Below are 16,869 nucleotides of genomic sequence, written 5' to 3'. Positions count from 1 at the left end.
TCATTATCTTATAAGCATATCAAATATTTTTTGTCAATATCACCCACCCCAACTTCTGTTGTTTTTTAGTTTTTGGTCTTCCCTTCAGAGTTTTGTAACATTATTTGACATTATCTTAACGAACAAACCTCAGAAGTACAAATATAGCGTTGTCTTTCTCTTGATTTAGTGACCACTGTCCATTTCTGTCTGATCTGAACTATAGTGACATTGGTTTTACCACTAGTATTCCAGAACTCAGCACAGCGTTGGACATTTTCATTAAAACATTTAATGATGCTATTGATAAACATGCCTCTCTTAAAAGAGTCGGGCTCAAAAATAAGAATAATGCCTGGTTTTGTCCAGACCTCGCAGTATTATCTCGAGATTGTGACGAAGCTTGGGCAGAAGCCAAGGCAACCAAATCAGCAGCAGACTGGCAGACGTTTTGTCATAAGTGCAACAAATGTCTCTACTGTTCGTAAAGCCAAAACATCTTACTACGTCAATACTTTCACTGACTCACAGGGCAATTCTGCAAAATATTCTTAAATCCTTATCACAAAATTCTGCTCCTAAATGTCATTATTAAAGATTCAGTTCATCAAAAAATATGTTTGTGATGTGTTTTCTGATGCTAGAAATATTTTAGATGCTGCTGCTCCAATACATCAGAAGAGGGTTGATGATCAATGACTTAAGCTCTTTACACAGTATTAAATATGTTGCTCTCTATAGAGTCAAAAAGTCCACTGGAGCTGACTTTGAAGTGATTCAAAATATGCAAAAGAACTTTCATTCCATCCAACAAAACCGTGTTAAAATTATTAGTGAATTCAAATAGAACTACATGTATGCTGTTCTCCAAAAGGCACTCTAGTGACACAAAAAAGCTATTCTATTCTTACCATTGAAACAAACACGTAAAGCTAGATTGTCATTCTTCTTTGAAATTAAAATTGTATTCATCCAGGCTACATTTCTCTCAGTTCTAGATTATGTTGATATTATTTATATGCATTCTACAGCAACAGTCTTAAAACCTCTGACTTTATCCTTCAGCGCTAAGGTTCAGCGCTAAGGTTCAGCGCTAAGGTTCAGCGCTAAGGTTCAGCGCTAAGGTTCTGCGCTAAGGTTCAGCGCTAAGGTTCAGCGCTAAGGTTCAGCGCTAAGGTTCAGCGCTAAGGTTCAGCGCTAAGGTTCAGCGCTAAGGTTCAGCGCTAAGGTTCTGCGCTAAGGTTCTGCGCTAAGGTTCTGCGCTAAGGTTCAGCGCTAAGGTTCAGCGCTAAGGTTCAGCGCTAAGGTTCAGCGCTAAGGTTCATTACAGAAGAAGGATACAGAACTTACCACTGTCACTTATATTCTAAAGTTAGTTGGCAATCATTGGATGCAAGAAGAGAACAGCACTGCATTTTGTTTATAAGACTAGTTGGCATTTTGCCTAATTATTTAACAAGTTTGCCGAACTTTAGATCAAGTATTCGCCGCTTGAGATCTCAGGACATTCTTATTTTAATATCTGAGTCCATCAGATTCCACACAGAGACAGGAAAAAGGGCCTCCGCAGCTTTGCTCCCCTAACCCTAACCCTGCCTGTGGAGCAAAGCACACAGTTTAAATTAAGTTATTTTATGCAATTCAAAGAACTGGTTAAGGGCTACTCTCAGTGCCGGGGCTCTTTTTTATATCTTTTTTTTTACATGATTTTATCCTCATGACTGTTTAGACAAGTTACTGAAAATAATATATCTCAGAATATAGATTAATCTTAGTAACTTCACCAAATTTGAAATATAATGCACACTTTAGTATCTTAATAGTTAATTTCTCTTGATGTAAAATGTCAGTAAAAATGAGCTTGGTTTATAACACGGTGCTGAATTATGAGAGCATGTTTTTTATGTCTGCACAGACTTACAAAGCCTTTGACCTTTTTGAACTTTTGCTATTGCCTCTTTTATTCCTCTCAGCTCCTTTGACGAGTACAGCTCTGAACTCAAGTCTGGCCGTCTCGAGTGGAGCCCTGTGCACAAGTCCGAGAAATTCTGGCGTGAAAATGCAATCCGGCTGAACGAGAAGAACTACGAGCTCCTCAAGTAAGAACAAATCATTATAAACGCATCACAAAGATACTTGAAGTAGTTTGGAACACTTCATTTCTCTCAAATTGAATAATCAAGGGTTAGAGGAGCATGTGGTTTTGCTTCTATAAAATACATAATAGCTGTAAACTGTATTCAGAATATTGCAAATAAGATTTCCTTGTCCAATAATCAGCACAAACGTGTAGGCTGCATTTTAACGTGTAGGCTGCATTTTATTGTTGTAGATCAGTGGAGGGGAATTGCAACAGCAGAACCTGAAAATTATTGCATCGAGTATGAGTAATAATTTTAAATGAAAAAACTGGTGAAACATGTTTGTTTCGGCGAGTGAAACGAAAGGCAGACCATAATCCAATATGAAAAAAGAAAAGCTTTTGCGCTGCCAGAAATGTCAAACTTTGTCTTCTTTATCTTTGTACTCTTCAAAGTTTTCTGTAGATATTAAATCCAAACAATATTTTATCTTTGTGAATACAAATGTGGAAAACTTTCTTCAGATGTTGAATATTTGTATCTCATCATTAGAGTAATAGTGACACTTTTCACCCAATCAAAGCCTTGTATTTCCAGAGTGAAGCACTTTGACGCATCTTTCAAGCTATTTTGGCTCGAGGAGACTTCTGAGATCAAAAGATGTAAAACATCAATTAGAGCGGGATGCTTGGCTACTCTGGTCACGCTTTATCTCTGGTCATTTTATCTGTATATTAATGTGTATTGTACGTGTTGTCCCCCCCTGTCTGTAAATACCCCCCCTTTTTTATATATGTTCAGCGTCTTTGGGTCACTGAAAAGCGCTATATAAATAAAAGTTATTATTATTATTATTATTTAGTCCTTAGGACATTCACACAAACACTATTGTCTTATCACTGTCCTCACTCTGTGATGGGCTTTATCTCAAATTATTAACTCCTTTTCCATTAGCTTTTTTATGATGCAAACAAGGCACTAGTTACTTGCTTAAAGGTTCATTATGTAAAAAGCAAAGACTTCTTCTCCGTCTTCAATTCTTGCACTTCAAGTGCTTCTATGTGCACGTTTAAAAAAAAAAAAAAAAAAACAGAATAGTCTTAACTCTGATAAAATAGGCCAAAGTACGTCTGTCGGCGTCGTCATGTTTAGGTTCACCCTTTTGAATTACACCAAAACGGACTGACCCGCCCTGTGGACATGGACTGACCCGTCCCCTGTGGACACGGACTGACCCGTCCCCTGTGGACACGGACTGACCCGCCCCCTGTGGACATGGACGAGGGCTCTCCAATTATCTTCTTCAGTTGTAGTCATCTGGACTCTGAGCATTTAGCATGGCTTCCTGGCTAAAGTAAAGCAAATCATGAAAGCAAACTATTAAGGAGCTCTCTGATTGGTTAGAGCAACCTGTAAACCGACTTGTAAACCAATCGGAGAGCTTCGTACTAGTTCACTTGAATTTGATAATAAAAGCTTTTGTTAATCAAGTCATTAAATAGTATTCTTAAAACTCTTAATTAATTTATTGAATATTCTTTTAATAAAAAGCTGTATCTTATTCAACATGGCAAAAAGAGCTGATTAAAAATGTGAAAAGTGTTTGAAACTTTTGAAAGGTACAAGGTGACATGTCTGCACGTTTGTGATTAATTTGACAGACGTTTCACATTTGACTGATTATTAAACCTCCACAAAAGTTGAAGCCATGTTTTAACGTTTCTGTTGGATTGACCCAGGATCCTGACCAGGCTGCTGGAGGTGTCTGAAGACCCTCAGGTCATTGCGGTGGCGGCGCACGACGTCGGGGAGTATGTGAGGCACTACCCACGTGGGAAACGGTGAGGCGCTTTGTTCTCAGACACTTTCCTTAAAAGAATGTGCGCTTTTGTCCGGCTGTCACACAGTAATGAGTGCAGAGTTATAGTAAAGGCATAATAAGCACCTGTTACAATGAGATATAAGAATTCTGTGAGCCTCCTGCCTCCACAGGGGTTCTATTGACCCCCATAAAGTTTTCAGTCTCATGTAGAAATAGTTTGGACATGGTACATTCACCTGCACTTCATGGTTTTTACGGACATTTCTCAAAAAAAAAGAATACAAAAATACACATACATTTATACGTATACATACAAGACAAAAAGTGAGAATAATGGCTTAAAACATTGATATTCGTATGTATGGTTATGCACAGTCACATTGGGCTGCCTTTGCCTGAAAAGACTTTAGTGTCCGCGAGCTTCTATTTAATTCCCAAGAATGTTCCGCACAGATAACACAATATTCTCAAAACCTGTGGCCAAACTACTTTACTTTTCGATAGAGCTTGTAATCTTAAGAGAAGGTGAGCACTACATCTGAAAAATATCTGTAAAAACAATTTTATGGTTTATTTTTCAATTCAAGATTCAGTTCACAGTGCAGATTTGTACATGTCTTGCACAAACTCATGAGAGGAATATGTACTGCTAAACGAATACAAGAATCATGGAAGACATTTGCAATTTGCAGTAAACTCTGGCTTGATTAAATAAACGTATTTAGATCACACTTGATTAAATAAACGTATTTAGATCACACTTGATTAAATAAACGTATTTAGATCACACCATTTGTTTAAAAAACAAATGGTGTAATTCAAACACAACACATCTAAAACAAATGTCAGCAGAAAATGGAGGCTTTATTTAATAGAAAGATGTAGCACATACTGCATATGATTAGACTAAATTGTAACACTTTTATTTTATTTATTTATTATTTTATTTTATTAGAACAATTAAACACACTGGATCGAATTCTGTGTTGACATAGATACAGGTATATTCTGTTTAGTAGCCTACTCACCACTGCATTTCTTTTTCTACTTTCTTTCTACAAACTGCCTCTTGACACACTGATGTCAAACTATGAAGCATATTTTCCACAGTTTATCAGGCACAGCGGTTACCACGGAGGTCAGGGATAATGAATAATATTCCTTATCCCATCAGTATTTGTGCACCCATATATTAAATGGGTGCACAAATACTGAATTTAGAGCTTGGGGCAAAGAAGTAAAAGTACTGTACAATTTTTAGTTAGCTTTACTCAACCTGAGTGCATTTTACAGTGGATATGTTTTGCTTTAACTGCGGGTATCTGTATTTCCTATTCCACTGTACTTTTTGCAGGACTGATGAGTAAAAAGTATTTTTTTTCTATAGTTTGACAGGTTCTTTTTTAGCACATTCATGGTGTCATTCTGCCTAAAGGTTTGAGTTCAAGTCCTGACTTGAGCAAACAAAACATACATATAAAAAGTCTGAATCAATGAGAAATAATTGACACATTTGTACTCAATAGTTATTTTTTTTTATCTAACTTTTATTCGAGTACATGTTTGCTCCTGTATCCGTACCAAAATACTATAGTACTTCTTCCACCACTCCGTATATGGTAGAAGAGAAGAGGATGCAGAGGATGAAGTTAGATAAAGGCAGAAGATTAGCAGAGCATACTTCTAAAGACAATAAAAGGGGATATTTTTGTGTTGTCTCTTCCCCGTTTGTTATTCTAAATGGATTCTGTGATTGACAGACCAACACTGCTCTTGTTTGGACAAATCAATCAAATTATACAACCAGTGCTGCCCTGCATACTCCGCTCAGCATTACAAGCCATTCTACCAGCCCAATAGGCTTGTTCCATTTTCACACTAGTCACACTGTTTTTCATCAGATGCACCTTGAACCCGTGTGAACCTGGCGTATCACATTGTATGAAACCAAAGCACTAAACCATCTCAAATGTGGATACAAAACGTGGCTGTTTTTTTGTTGCTAAAGGCTCTTTTCTCCACTTCTCCCTGGTTTCCAGAGTGATTGAGCAGCTGGGAGGCAAACAGCTGGTGATGAATCACATGCACCACGAAGATCAGCTCGTTCGATACAATGCTCTGTTGGCCGTGCAGAAACTGATGGTCCATAACTGGTAAGAACTACTCTGGGGCTCAACCATTATGGAAATGCATCTAATGAGAGATTTTATCTGCAATTTGCATTTTAAAATGGTTCATATTTTAAACACATTCAGAAACGATAACTTTTGAGAAGACACTGAGACAAGAAGAGTTAAATTAAGAAACACATGCATTTCAGAATGTGTCTGCCAAAGTCTTTTCACTGAACATCGTGTTACTTAAATAGCCTTAGGTTTAAAATTAACAGGTAAATATCTTGGTTTGATAGTAAAATTGTAGGTCGGAGTAATCCCTCATTTGTTCTGGAATGGTCCATCTTTGAAAAGGTTTCATTTGGACACTGTTTTTGAAATGGAGACGTTTCAACCAGAAACACCTTCTCTCTACCTCTCAGCTTACCAAGCATTTTACTGGCTTGATTTCTGCCAAGGTTTGAAGAAACGGTTGTAAACAGAAGGTAAATTGTATCATTGAAAATAAATGGTGGATAGAATTTACTTCTGATAAGTGTTTCCTCAAACCTTGGCAGAAATTGAGGTAGTTTAAGGTACATTTTATTGTCCCTGTAGAGAAATATATTTGACAGTTGTGAAGGAGAGAACCCTTTTCTTTCAGTAATTGCAACACCAAAATTGAACATGGTGACATTTGAATATTACTGCGCTTGCATGCGAGTGGGAAAAGAGACTTCCTGCAGGTGGAGTAAATTAAAAACATTCTTTTTTTAACATTCATTATTCATGCAGGGACCAACTTGACCAAAGATGAGACTTTCTCAATTTTTTTATTTTATACAATTTCAGATGTAAATGTACTCATTATTGCCTGTTTTTAATCACTGGCTTTTGTATGATTTTTTTTTTTTTTTTTTGATCGATTAGATTTTTTTGATTGATTTGATTGGAACAAATCAAGTTTTCAAGTAATTTCAATGAATTCACACACTACATATTTTACTTAAACATATTTTAATGTTTTTGTGAATGGAATGGAATGGAAGAAATACTGTAGGAAGTTATTAGTCTTCTGAGGAAGTTCCTCCAGTGACAAACGGAAGGAAAACACGTTCAAGAGGAATTAAAAACAATCCTGTGTGTTTTTGTCAAGTCGCACCTCGCTCCTTGTAAACCAGGTTTGTTTGTGGAGGTGTGAGCGTCCAATCAGACTGTGCTTGGATCAGGCGCTGTCAGCCGCCTGGAAACACAACATGTGGTTTGGACTTTTGATTGAGCCTCAGTGCAGCGAGAATGAAGTGAGAATGTGACGTCAAGAGATAAACAAAGCAAGCAAAGTGCATGTGATGTCAACTATAAAATACATCTAAAACCACATGCTGAGTTGAAGTATGAAAATATAACATAAATAGGACACATTTTGTGTGGTTGGTCTTGATCGATACCAGAAGAATTATTAATTAATTATTAATTAATCCCGACACACTGGCATATCCTTAAATAGACACACATTCCACTCTTAACTTTATCTTGCATTAGGAATCCACTTCACGTTGTCTGTTTCCATTTTAAGCCACATCTTCTTAAAAAGCCCCGGTAATGATTCTCTTAACAGTGTTTTTGAAGTTCAGCCTAATGATGTCCAGCAGGCCTTGTTTTCATACTCGCCTTGTTTTCATACTCGCCTTGTTTTCATACTCGTCTTGTTTTCATACTCGCCTTGTTTTCATACTCGTCTTGTTTTCATGCTAGTCTTGTTTTCATACTCGCCTTGTTTTCATACTCGTTTTGTTTTCATACTCGCCTTGTTTTCATGCTCGTCTTGTTTTCATACTCTCCTTGTTTTCATACTCCTTGTTTTCATGCTCGTCTTGTTTTCATACTCGCCTTGTTTTCATACTTGTCTTGTTTTCATACTCGTCTTGTTTTCATACTCGTCTTGTTTTCATACTCGTTTTGTTTTCATACTCGCCTTGTTTTCATGCTCGTCTTGTTTTCATACTCGCCTTGTTTTCATACTCGTCTTGATGTTTTCCTAAATCTTCCGTCCCACGGGTGCTGAGACAAAAGCTCTGGTTTCTGTGGCGTTTGTCAGCAGGGACAGTTTGTACAGCACGCCTCGATAGCTGATCAGTTGCTGTACCGTTTTTCAGCTCGATTTTCCATGTTCCCTTCTTGCTCCGGCGCTGCTTGCACAATCGACTAATGCTCTTGAGTTGTTTGCCTTTATGTCTGCTTTGCCACACATTTACGTAATTAGGCGCTCGCTTTGTCCTCAAAATGTACGCCAGTGGCAACAGGCCAAAGCAAAACCGTCTCTCCAAGTTCAGTCATTGATGGAGAAGTGCTCAGGCCAGGGCTGATGTTGTACGGGTAAAGGATGAATCTGCATTAGGCTTAGTGCACACATGTAAACCTGGATCGAGGGACTTGTTTTACTGCTGAAGCCACTGTTTACACGTGCTGCAGCAATTAGGACTATATGCACCTGAAATTCAGTTTTTCCCCTGTTAGAAGGAGAAAAATTTGGTAAATGGACTTCTATTTGAAGGCCACATTCGACTAAAGGAATTCTTAGTTGACTTAAGACACGCCTGATTGATTAGTCAACAAAAACTATTAAGTACTGTCTGCTAAAGTATCATCTGTTCCAACAAGACCACAACTGTGCAGAAGTTCATCCAAAACAACTATTTAAATAGACAAGCACCAGTGTGTTTAGGTAAAAAATCTGATTGAACTCATGATTCACTCCTAATTCTACATCTAACTCAACTCTCATGTCTGCTTCCCTCTGCTGTGCTGCTATATAAATCCTTAGACTAAATCAAATTAATGTTTGATTGATTTTTGTCGATTAATTAACAGATTCAACAATTACCGTATTTTCTGGACTATAAGTCGCACCAGCCAAAAAATGCATAATAGAGAAGAAAAAAACATATGTAAGTTGCACTGGAGTATGAAATGCGGTTGCAAATGTAAAAATAACAAATAATATCACATACAAGTCGCTCTGGTGTATAAGTATATAAGTATAAGTCGCACCCCGGCCAAAACTATGAAAAAAGGCGCGACTTATGGTCCGGAAAATACGGTATAATTCAATAAACGAGTGATAATGCCATAATGAGGAACATTTCAGGCAAAGAAATAACATCATTAAGCATAATTAAGATGGAATATTTTACCTATTTGTGAATGTTTTTCCAAGAAGTTACATAGTGCACCTTTTAACATGATTACTATATCATTTTGTATGAAGAGTTGCACTTTTCCAGTTTTCTATGACATGATTAGGCCTGTCACTTTAACAAATCTCAAGCCCGATATTGTTACAGAAAATCCTGAAACTACTTTGTCACTGACACGATAACAAAACCCAGGATAATCCCACTAATGTTTGTTTAATGAACAATATTGTCAAACACAGGATTTGCCATGAATAAAGAGCAGAGCGCAACACTTAAGTAGGTGTTTAGTATTATTAATTAGTCGTAAATGTTAATTATTCAACCCTTTTATAGCTCAAATGTTAATGAACTACAAAATAAGACAAAATTCCTCATTAGTGCCAAGTAAATGTGCCCATGATAATTATTGAGCCCCATAAATACTGTTCCAGTCAATTTGAGTCACTCTACACTTCCATTACACGACATTATGGTGGCATTGAACAATTTCTTTACAAATGCATAAAACTGAAGCACTGAATAACTGGTTTTCAAAGCATAACATTTATTATAACATATGTGGCTTTAGCAAATAGCTTTTGAGGTGTACTTTTTAATTAAAAACATGGAGCAAAGATGGACACTTGTTTGACTTTTACAATTAATAATGATTTTACTAAACCAAGCTAGAATCTCAGCCGCAATTTGTGCACTTTGTATAAGGGAAAGAGAAAATGAGGACTGGACTGAGTGTCAATTGAGCTTTCATTGCGAGGCGTTTCGTTTACCTCCATTATCCTCCAAGGTTGTTGCATCACGTGAAGTATTCAACGCCTCCACTCTTTTTATCGAAGGAAAATCAGGTGGAACAAAATGGGTGTTAAAGCTGCTCATGGAGTATTCAGTATCAAGGACAAAACTGTTATATGAATGAGATTGGTATACCTCTCCTCCATTATTCAAGGATTGAATACGTTTAGTTGCTGTTTACTTGAAAGTTCTATATGGGCCAGCACTAAAAGTAAATAGCAAATTTTTTCAATTTATTTATCGTAGTAAAAGTATTTCGCCGTAGTTTTGTCAGGATGTCAATAATCGGGAAAAATCTTACAATCGTGACGTTTCTTCTCACAGTAATGGTAACACTTTGACATTGTGACATCCCAAACTACCCCACATCACGAGGTTGTAAATAAAAAGACATGATGGTTTTAATAAAAGGAGGATTCAAATGAGAAGCCATTGTAAGACTACTTGATAGCGGCAGATAGTCGTCTCATGAGTTGAGATGTCATCAAATTGTATAAATATATCACAACTTTCATTCAAATTGTCTAAAGTATTACCATTTCTCTGCTGTGTCTCCAGCTTCATGAAGTCACTTTATGAATAAGAACGTGTAACATGAACGACGGGCAGATTAAAATACTCTTTACTTTTCTGCAATTACTTATTTTTGCTTCTAAATTTGACATGATTATTAGGGCCGTCACTAATTAGCTAATTTAACATCATTTTAACTAATTAGTTAAAATTAGTCTACTTGTCAGCGTTTTTATTTTTTTATTTTATTTGTCAACCAGTCAAAAACGATTACCGTATTTTCCGGAGTATAAGTCGCACCAGCCAAAAAATGCGTAGTAGAGAAGAAAAAGAAAAAAAATTGCGCTGGAGTATGAAATGTGGTTGCAAGTGTGATAACAAATTATATCACATATAAGTCGCTTCTGAGTTTAAATATATAAGTATAAATATAAGTCACGCCCCGGCCAAAACTAGAAAAAACGTATAGTACGGAAAATACGGTATTTAAGAACGTCTATTTATTATTGTGATTTATTATTTACTATTATTATTATGATCATTATTATGTATTATTATGTATTTGTATGTACTATTATTATTTTTAACCCAATAAAGGTTGAAATACAGTGACTGAAGGCTTCTAGATGGTTGTTTGATATTTACAAATAAAAAGTATTATTAATAAAAATCTAAAATGTAAAAAAAAATTAAAATAAACATTTTGTTTTATTATTATTCGCTTTTTTCTTGTTCTCTTAAATGGGGCGCAGCTGTCTGGAGCTAACCTTTTTATAATATGGCATTCATTTGAGCACAAATTGCTCATAATTTCCTTCAATCCACTCACCTGTTCGATCTTGTTAAGTGCCGTCATTTTCTCTAGAAGTCATCGTTTGTATAATTACATTTTACTTACAGGAATACTGAAATATTCCCTACAAAATGTCTAATGTCTTAAACTATTAATTATAAAGAGATCCGTTAATGGAGTTCTAATTTAAGGCACCGTTTTTCATTGAATATAGTCTAATTTGTCTGCCTCAGCACAGGTGTATTTTAAAAGCGGCTCTTTGGGTCTAAATGAGACCGCTGTGTGCTGTCTGCGTCTAATTGTAAAGCACGCTAGTTTTAGTTAGCTTAGCCATGACGCAAAAATCTGCTCTGGTATTTGAAAGTTGTGAAAAATGCTTATAATATACACCTAATTACGTTTGGAAAGTGAAGAAACTGCTGCCGTTTAAATTGACACGGCTCCGTTTTCTCATTTTTAAAACCTTTTTTAAATGCATAATTATTGAAATAGTTTCCCACCATTTGAACTAAACCCCTAACACCGTTTTTGACTTTGTTCCTATTACATGAAACCAAGGAGGTCACGTACTTCAGCTGAAGCTTTGTCGATATAAAGAAAGAAACATGCCAAATGTATGAATTTAACACTACAAGATCAGACCAAATAATACATATACATTATTATATAGGAAGCCTTTATGTAGGCTCTGACTGAACAGATTCTAACACACAATTTCAGTATTTCAATGCATTAGTTTGACAGAAAACCCAGTATTTTTAAGGATGTTTTTAAATAATAATTTTAAATGTATGTATTTATTTATTTAATATGGACATAGAACATTGGACGAACCAGATGCAATGTTTTAAGTGTAATAGCAAATTAAGGTCATTTTCAACACCTGTCCATAGGAGGCTTTTAGAAAATTTGGATAACACAAACATACAGAATCACATATACATTGTTTAAACTGTTTAAAATCGATCAGTTCTGTTTGTCACGTTTTTAAGATGGTACAAATCAGGTACAGCATCTTTAACTATGATTGATTGATTTTCTTTTCTTAGTTTGAGCTAAGGAAAACTTTACAGCATTATTTAGATACTCATATGAAGTAAAGCACAGAAAAGTAGAAGAAAAATATGACGTTACTCAACAAAACTCGACATCACGTCTTCTTATGAAAGCTGCTGTTATCTCATTTCACTGTATCACACATGGAGGATATTGACTGATATGGGTTCGATTTTTCCCCCAATTATACTTACAAATGAAGTGACTGTAAACTTTTCGTGTCTTGCCCTGAATCTCTTACTAATTGTTCAAACAAAGCTGCATGGATTTCCTTTAGTCAGGTGTTGTGGCTCATCCAAATGATCGCTCTGGCCTGGACCTGAAGTGCAAAAGATGGCCCCATATATCAGCCAATCAATGCATCAAATACATAGCTTTTTCCACAGTACTTCTACTCTGGATTAGGGATGTCAAGATTGTTGGGTTAATCGATAATCGTGAGCGTTCAGGTGACAATATCATCAACAATTGTGACAATTTTTGTCTTTTCTTGTCTTTTTACTTCAATCTATAGCTCACAAAATACATTTAAATGTACAGTACTTTTTATTATCTGCCTGTATTTTGTCCCAGTTTTTTCATTCAGAAAGTTTGATTTTGTAAAGCTGGTCACAAACTTTGGGAATAGTGGAATAAAAGAAAATGAAAGGTGACACTGTTTGGTCATAATCTGAATAATTGTGTCATTTTTTCCCCTCACAATAATCGTGAAACTAAACTTTGATACTGTGACTTCTTTACTCTGAATGTTTGTGTGAAAATTATACTCTGAATCTCCCAATTTGTACAAAATCGTTCTAAATTTAGCTTGGATGGAAAAGAAAACCAGCTGTTGGTTTTCTTTTTCCCCCTGAAAAATAAAATAAATATTTATTTTATTTATTTTATTTATTTTATTTATTTTATTTATTTTATTTATTTTATTTATTTTATTTATTTTATTTATTTTATTTATTTTATTTATTTTATTTATTTTATTTATTTTATTTATTTTATTTATTTTATTTATTTTATTTATTTTATTTATTTGAATGTATTTATTTAGTTTTTTATTTCATTTCAGAGCTATATCTCAAGTGTATTGTATTCCCATTAGTTCATTATGAGCTGATCCCACTGTGCAACAACCTGAGCAAAATGTCATTACATAAAACATAAATTACGAATAATGGGATCAAACAAAAACATATATATAGTACTTATGTTTATAGACGGCGTAATCGGGAACACTCAGGTTGCATGTCCTCTGTTTGAACCACTCTAAAACGGTAATATTGTGAAAATAGCCTCACACTGAGCGCAATAGCGCGTTTAGATTGTATTTTAGCCGTCGTATACTTGAGGTTTTATTTTCAAAATGTCTCTGGATTCCTTCTGTACCTGTCACACAGATAACACATGTGCTCAATAGAGAAAAGGTTGTTCTGTTCCCGATCGGTTAAACTGAAGTCGAATAAAACAGAAATGACGGCTTATGTCACTTTTCTGCACGTTGAATGGTAAATTGCAGGCACGTTTTTCTATACAAACGGCACTTTAGATTCATTTGCTCTGCAGCCTGTGCTCTCCATGAGAACACTCGTAGTTTCAACATGATTTAACGGGCTCCTTTTATTTAGGATGAAAACGCCTTCATACAGAACTGTATAAGACCGAGAGCAGCAAGTAAATATATTTGTGCAAATGCTGCGTCCACGGGGCTGCGCTAACGATTATTTTAGTAGTCAGTGATTCATATTTGATGATTTGAATAGTCAAACAATTATTTCTATTGTACATTGAGACATTTTAGATACATTTTCAACCAAATAAAGGTTAAATAGGCTGGAATAAAGTGTATTATTGATGAAATTCAGATTGTTTTTTTTTTTTTTTTACATTTTGAGCCACTTATGCTGCTGTTTTTGTTATAAAAAGGTTCATTCATGTGTGTTTTAGGCTGTATAGTCCACATAACGATAGTCCAAATATGAAACATCTTTTTTACAGTTGACTACAAGAAACAAGTTAAATAGTTTTAATGTAATGTTCTCTAATCTGCTATTATAAGGCCATTGTCCACAAAGGCCACATGAAGCCTACGTAAATGTGACAATTGTTGCAATTAATCCGAGTGACTCCTGATCAATCAATGCTTTTAACAAACTATTTAAATGTGTCTTATGGTGGAGCCCTTTCGTTTTTGTCACTGAAGCTGTTGAAATGTGCCACTCTCTTCTCTCTGACGTTTAGACACTAATTTATCTGCTCATTTTTCACCAGATAAACATTTTTACAGCCCAACTTTCCACAGTTATTTCCCCTCACGACCGTAAGACGGGTCAGCGCGCACTAGTCCTTTGAAGCCAACTGTACCAGGGTGAAACATGCAGCCAATTGTAGCCCTGCTTTTAGTGCGTTTCCAGCTCTTACTCACCATAATGTGTTTGTGACATGTTCTTTTTCACTATCACAGGGCATTTTCTGGGTCTTCAAACACACTCTGAACAGGAAAAGATGTAGAAAATGTGCTCTGAGCTGAAAGTGTCATGACCCACGTGAAAAACGAGAAATACTAATGCTAATAATAAGTCGTCAGCAAAGATTCTAAAAGGCTGATGAGGTGTTGGAGATAATTGATCTTGTCAGGTTAAACTTTCCGGGTTGATTCGACCGCTTACTCACGTAATCTTTTTACTTTTTAGAAGCCGGTATTAAAAGTAAATGCAGGTTTATTGCGGCTTAAAAGTAAGAGGTGCACTATAACTTTTGCAGTGGAAGTTACCTGCTTGTCTCCATGGAGATGAGCCTAGAATGTCACACAGTGTAGCATTAAAGTTGATTAAAATTGCTTTAATTGCTAAAAACATGCGTTGTTACTGTGATTAATCTGACCTGTAACTTGTCGTGTGGTTTCACCTGTTTGTCTCCATGGAGATGTACTACTTTAATGCTTTAGTTTGGAACATTTCGTCCACTAGAAAAGTCGCACAGCGCTTCTTTAAATCATCATTTTGAATTGTAAAAGTAGTATTGTAATAGTGTCCATGTTTTGCTGTTCTGAGGAGATATTTATCACTCCAGGATGAAACATAGTGAAGAATCTAAATATATAATCTGTGGTGAACTTTGATCAATTGTTGTGGTTTTAAGTTCGACTTTACACTGAAAATAGAACAATATTAATAAATTGTTTAAGGGCTTTTATATATCATTGTTGTTTCTTTTTGCTTTCTCTTATTACATTTTGTGTGATTAAATTACACAATGACACTTCTGTGAACATTAAACTCATTCATATATTATATTACTACTTTTATTTTTCTCCCGGAAAAAACAAAAACTTAATTTATAATATTCTGTTGCCTCAAGTTATATATGACATGCCTGTATGCCTGTGTGAATTGTGTTTCATTAAAAAAGTGTATGCATAATTAACAGAAAAGAAACCCTTTTTGACCCTGTAAACATCAACAAAATAACGTTACTCGCATATATTTTATTTGTCAAATTTAGAAAGTAATAGAGACATTAGATGAGTGTTTGCCCAGTGTGTAGTCATCAATTACAACTTAAAAAAAATTGCTTTTCTGTGATAAAATGTGTATGTTTTTAGCTAGATTGAAAATGTTGTTGTTTATCTTGACTGCATTTTAGCACATTTTAGCTCTTTATAGCTCAGTGAGTCGTCCCAACCTGTCGTAGGCATTTTAAGGTTATTAAACATGCTGATTTTTGTCCTTTTCCCCCCTCTTATTCCCCTCTTCTAATCTTGCATTTGTTGTGTCGTTGCTTAGGGAGTACCTGGGCCGTCAGCTCCAGTCCACAGACCAGGAGCAGAATCCGGACTCCAGAAGTTAAACATCTTTATGATCATGCAACATTTACAGTGAGGAAAAAGAAGTATTTGAACACCCAGCAATTTTGCAAGTTAAGAAACTACGCTCAGAAACTACGGAGCGGTCTGACATTTTCATCGTAGGCGCATTTCCACTGTGAGAGACGGAATCTTTAAAAAAAATATGGTGTTCAAATACTCATTTTCCTCAGTGTAGGTGGATGAATGTGTGTTGTGTACAATGGTGTCTGCTGTTTCAAAACCTGCCCACCCCCCGTTTACATTCCCCTCCATCTCCGCGGCGATCTGCTCTCGATGTAACATTTATTTTTGTGTTTTCGTGCTAACCTGTGTGGTGATTTTTGAGTCGCACTTTAAGTTTAATGTGATGTGTATAAAATCTGAGAGGTATTTAACTGTAAAACATTGGTGAACTAATAATAAAGATGCTATCGTGTTAGCGTTGTGCTGTTTTATTCATCATTATAAGGCCAATTTCACTGTCGACCTGGATAAACGAAGATAATTCAAATAAAGATGAATATGTTACCCTTTTGTACATGTTTTGAGCAATTATGTTTCATATGTGATTACGTTTTTCTTACTTTGATGGTCTATTCTTTGGAAATGACTAAGATTTCACCATTAGCGCTGTAGTCGACGAATAATTTCTCTGTAAACAAAGAGTTAAAGGAGCGTGATGTGGCACTGGTAAAAGCTCTGGTAACA

The 16,869-nt window shown here is 35.6% G+C and overlaps 1 protein-coding gene across 2 annotated transcripts in view; it reads left to right on the top strand.

Annotated features, from left to right (window-relative positions):
- Positions 1-16,601, top strand: part of atp6v1h (ATPase H+ transporting V1 subunit H) — a 30,893-nt gene extending 14,292 nt beyond the window's left edge. For both annotated transcript variants that reach the window (XM_072440859.1, XM_072440858.1), the window contains 4 exons: positions 1,953-2,078; positions 3,800-3,901; positions 5,922-6,035; positions 16,100-16,601. In XM_072440859.1, the coding sequence (XP_072296960.1) occupies positions 1,953-2,078; positions 3,800-3,901; positions 5,922-6,035; positions 16,100-16,163 (406 nt within the window). In that variant the 3' untranslated portion in view covers positions 16,164-16,601. The remainder of the gene's footprint in view (positions 1-1,952; positions 2,079-3,799; positions 3,902-5,921; positions 6,036-16,099) is intronic.
- Positions 16,602-16,869: the final 268 nt, after the last annotated feature.

This window comes from Eucyclogobius newberryi, unplaced genomic scaffold (genome assembly GCF_026437365.1).
Source record: "Eucyclogobius newberryi isolate DKJ021-1_F unplaced genomic scaffold, fEucNew1.0.hap1 SCAF_12, whole genome shotgun sequence".
Taxonomy (NCBI): Eukaryota; Metazoa; Chordata; class Actinopteri; order Gobiiformes; family Gobiidae; genus Eucyclogobius; species Eucyclogobius newberryi.
This window is presented reverse-complemented; position numbering and strand designations above follow the sequence as displayed.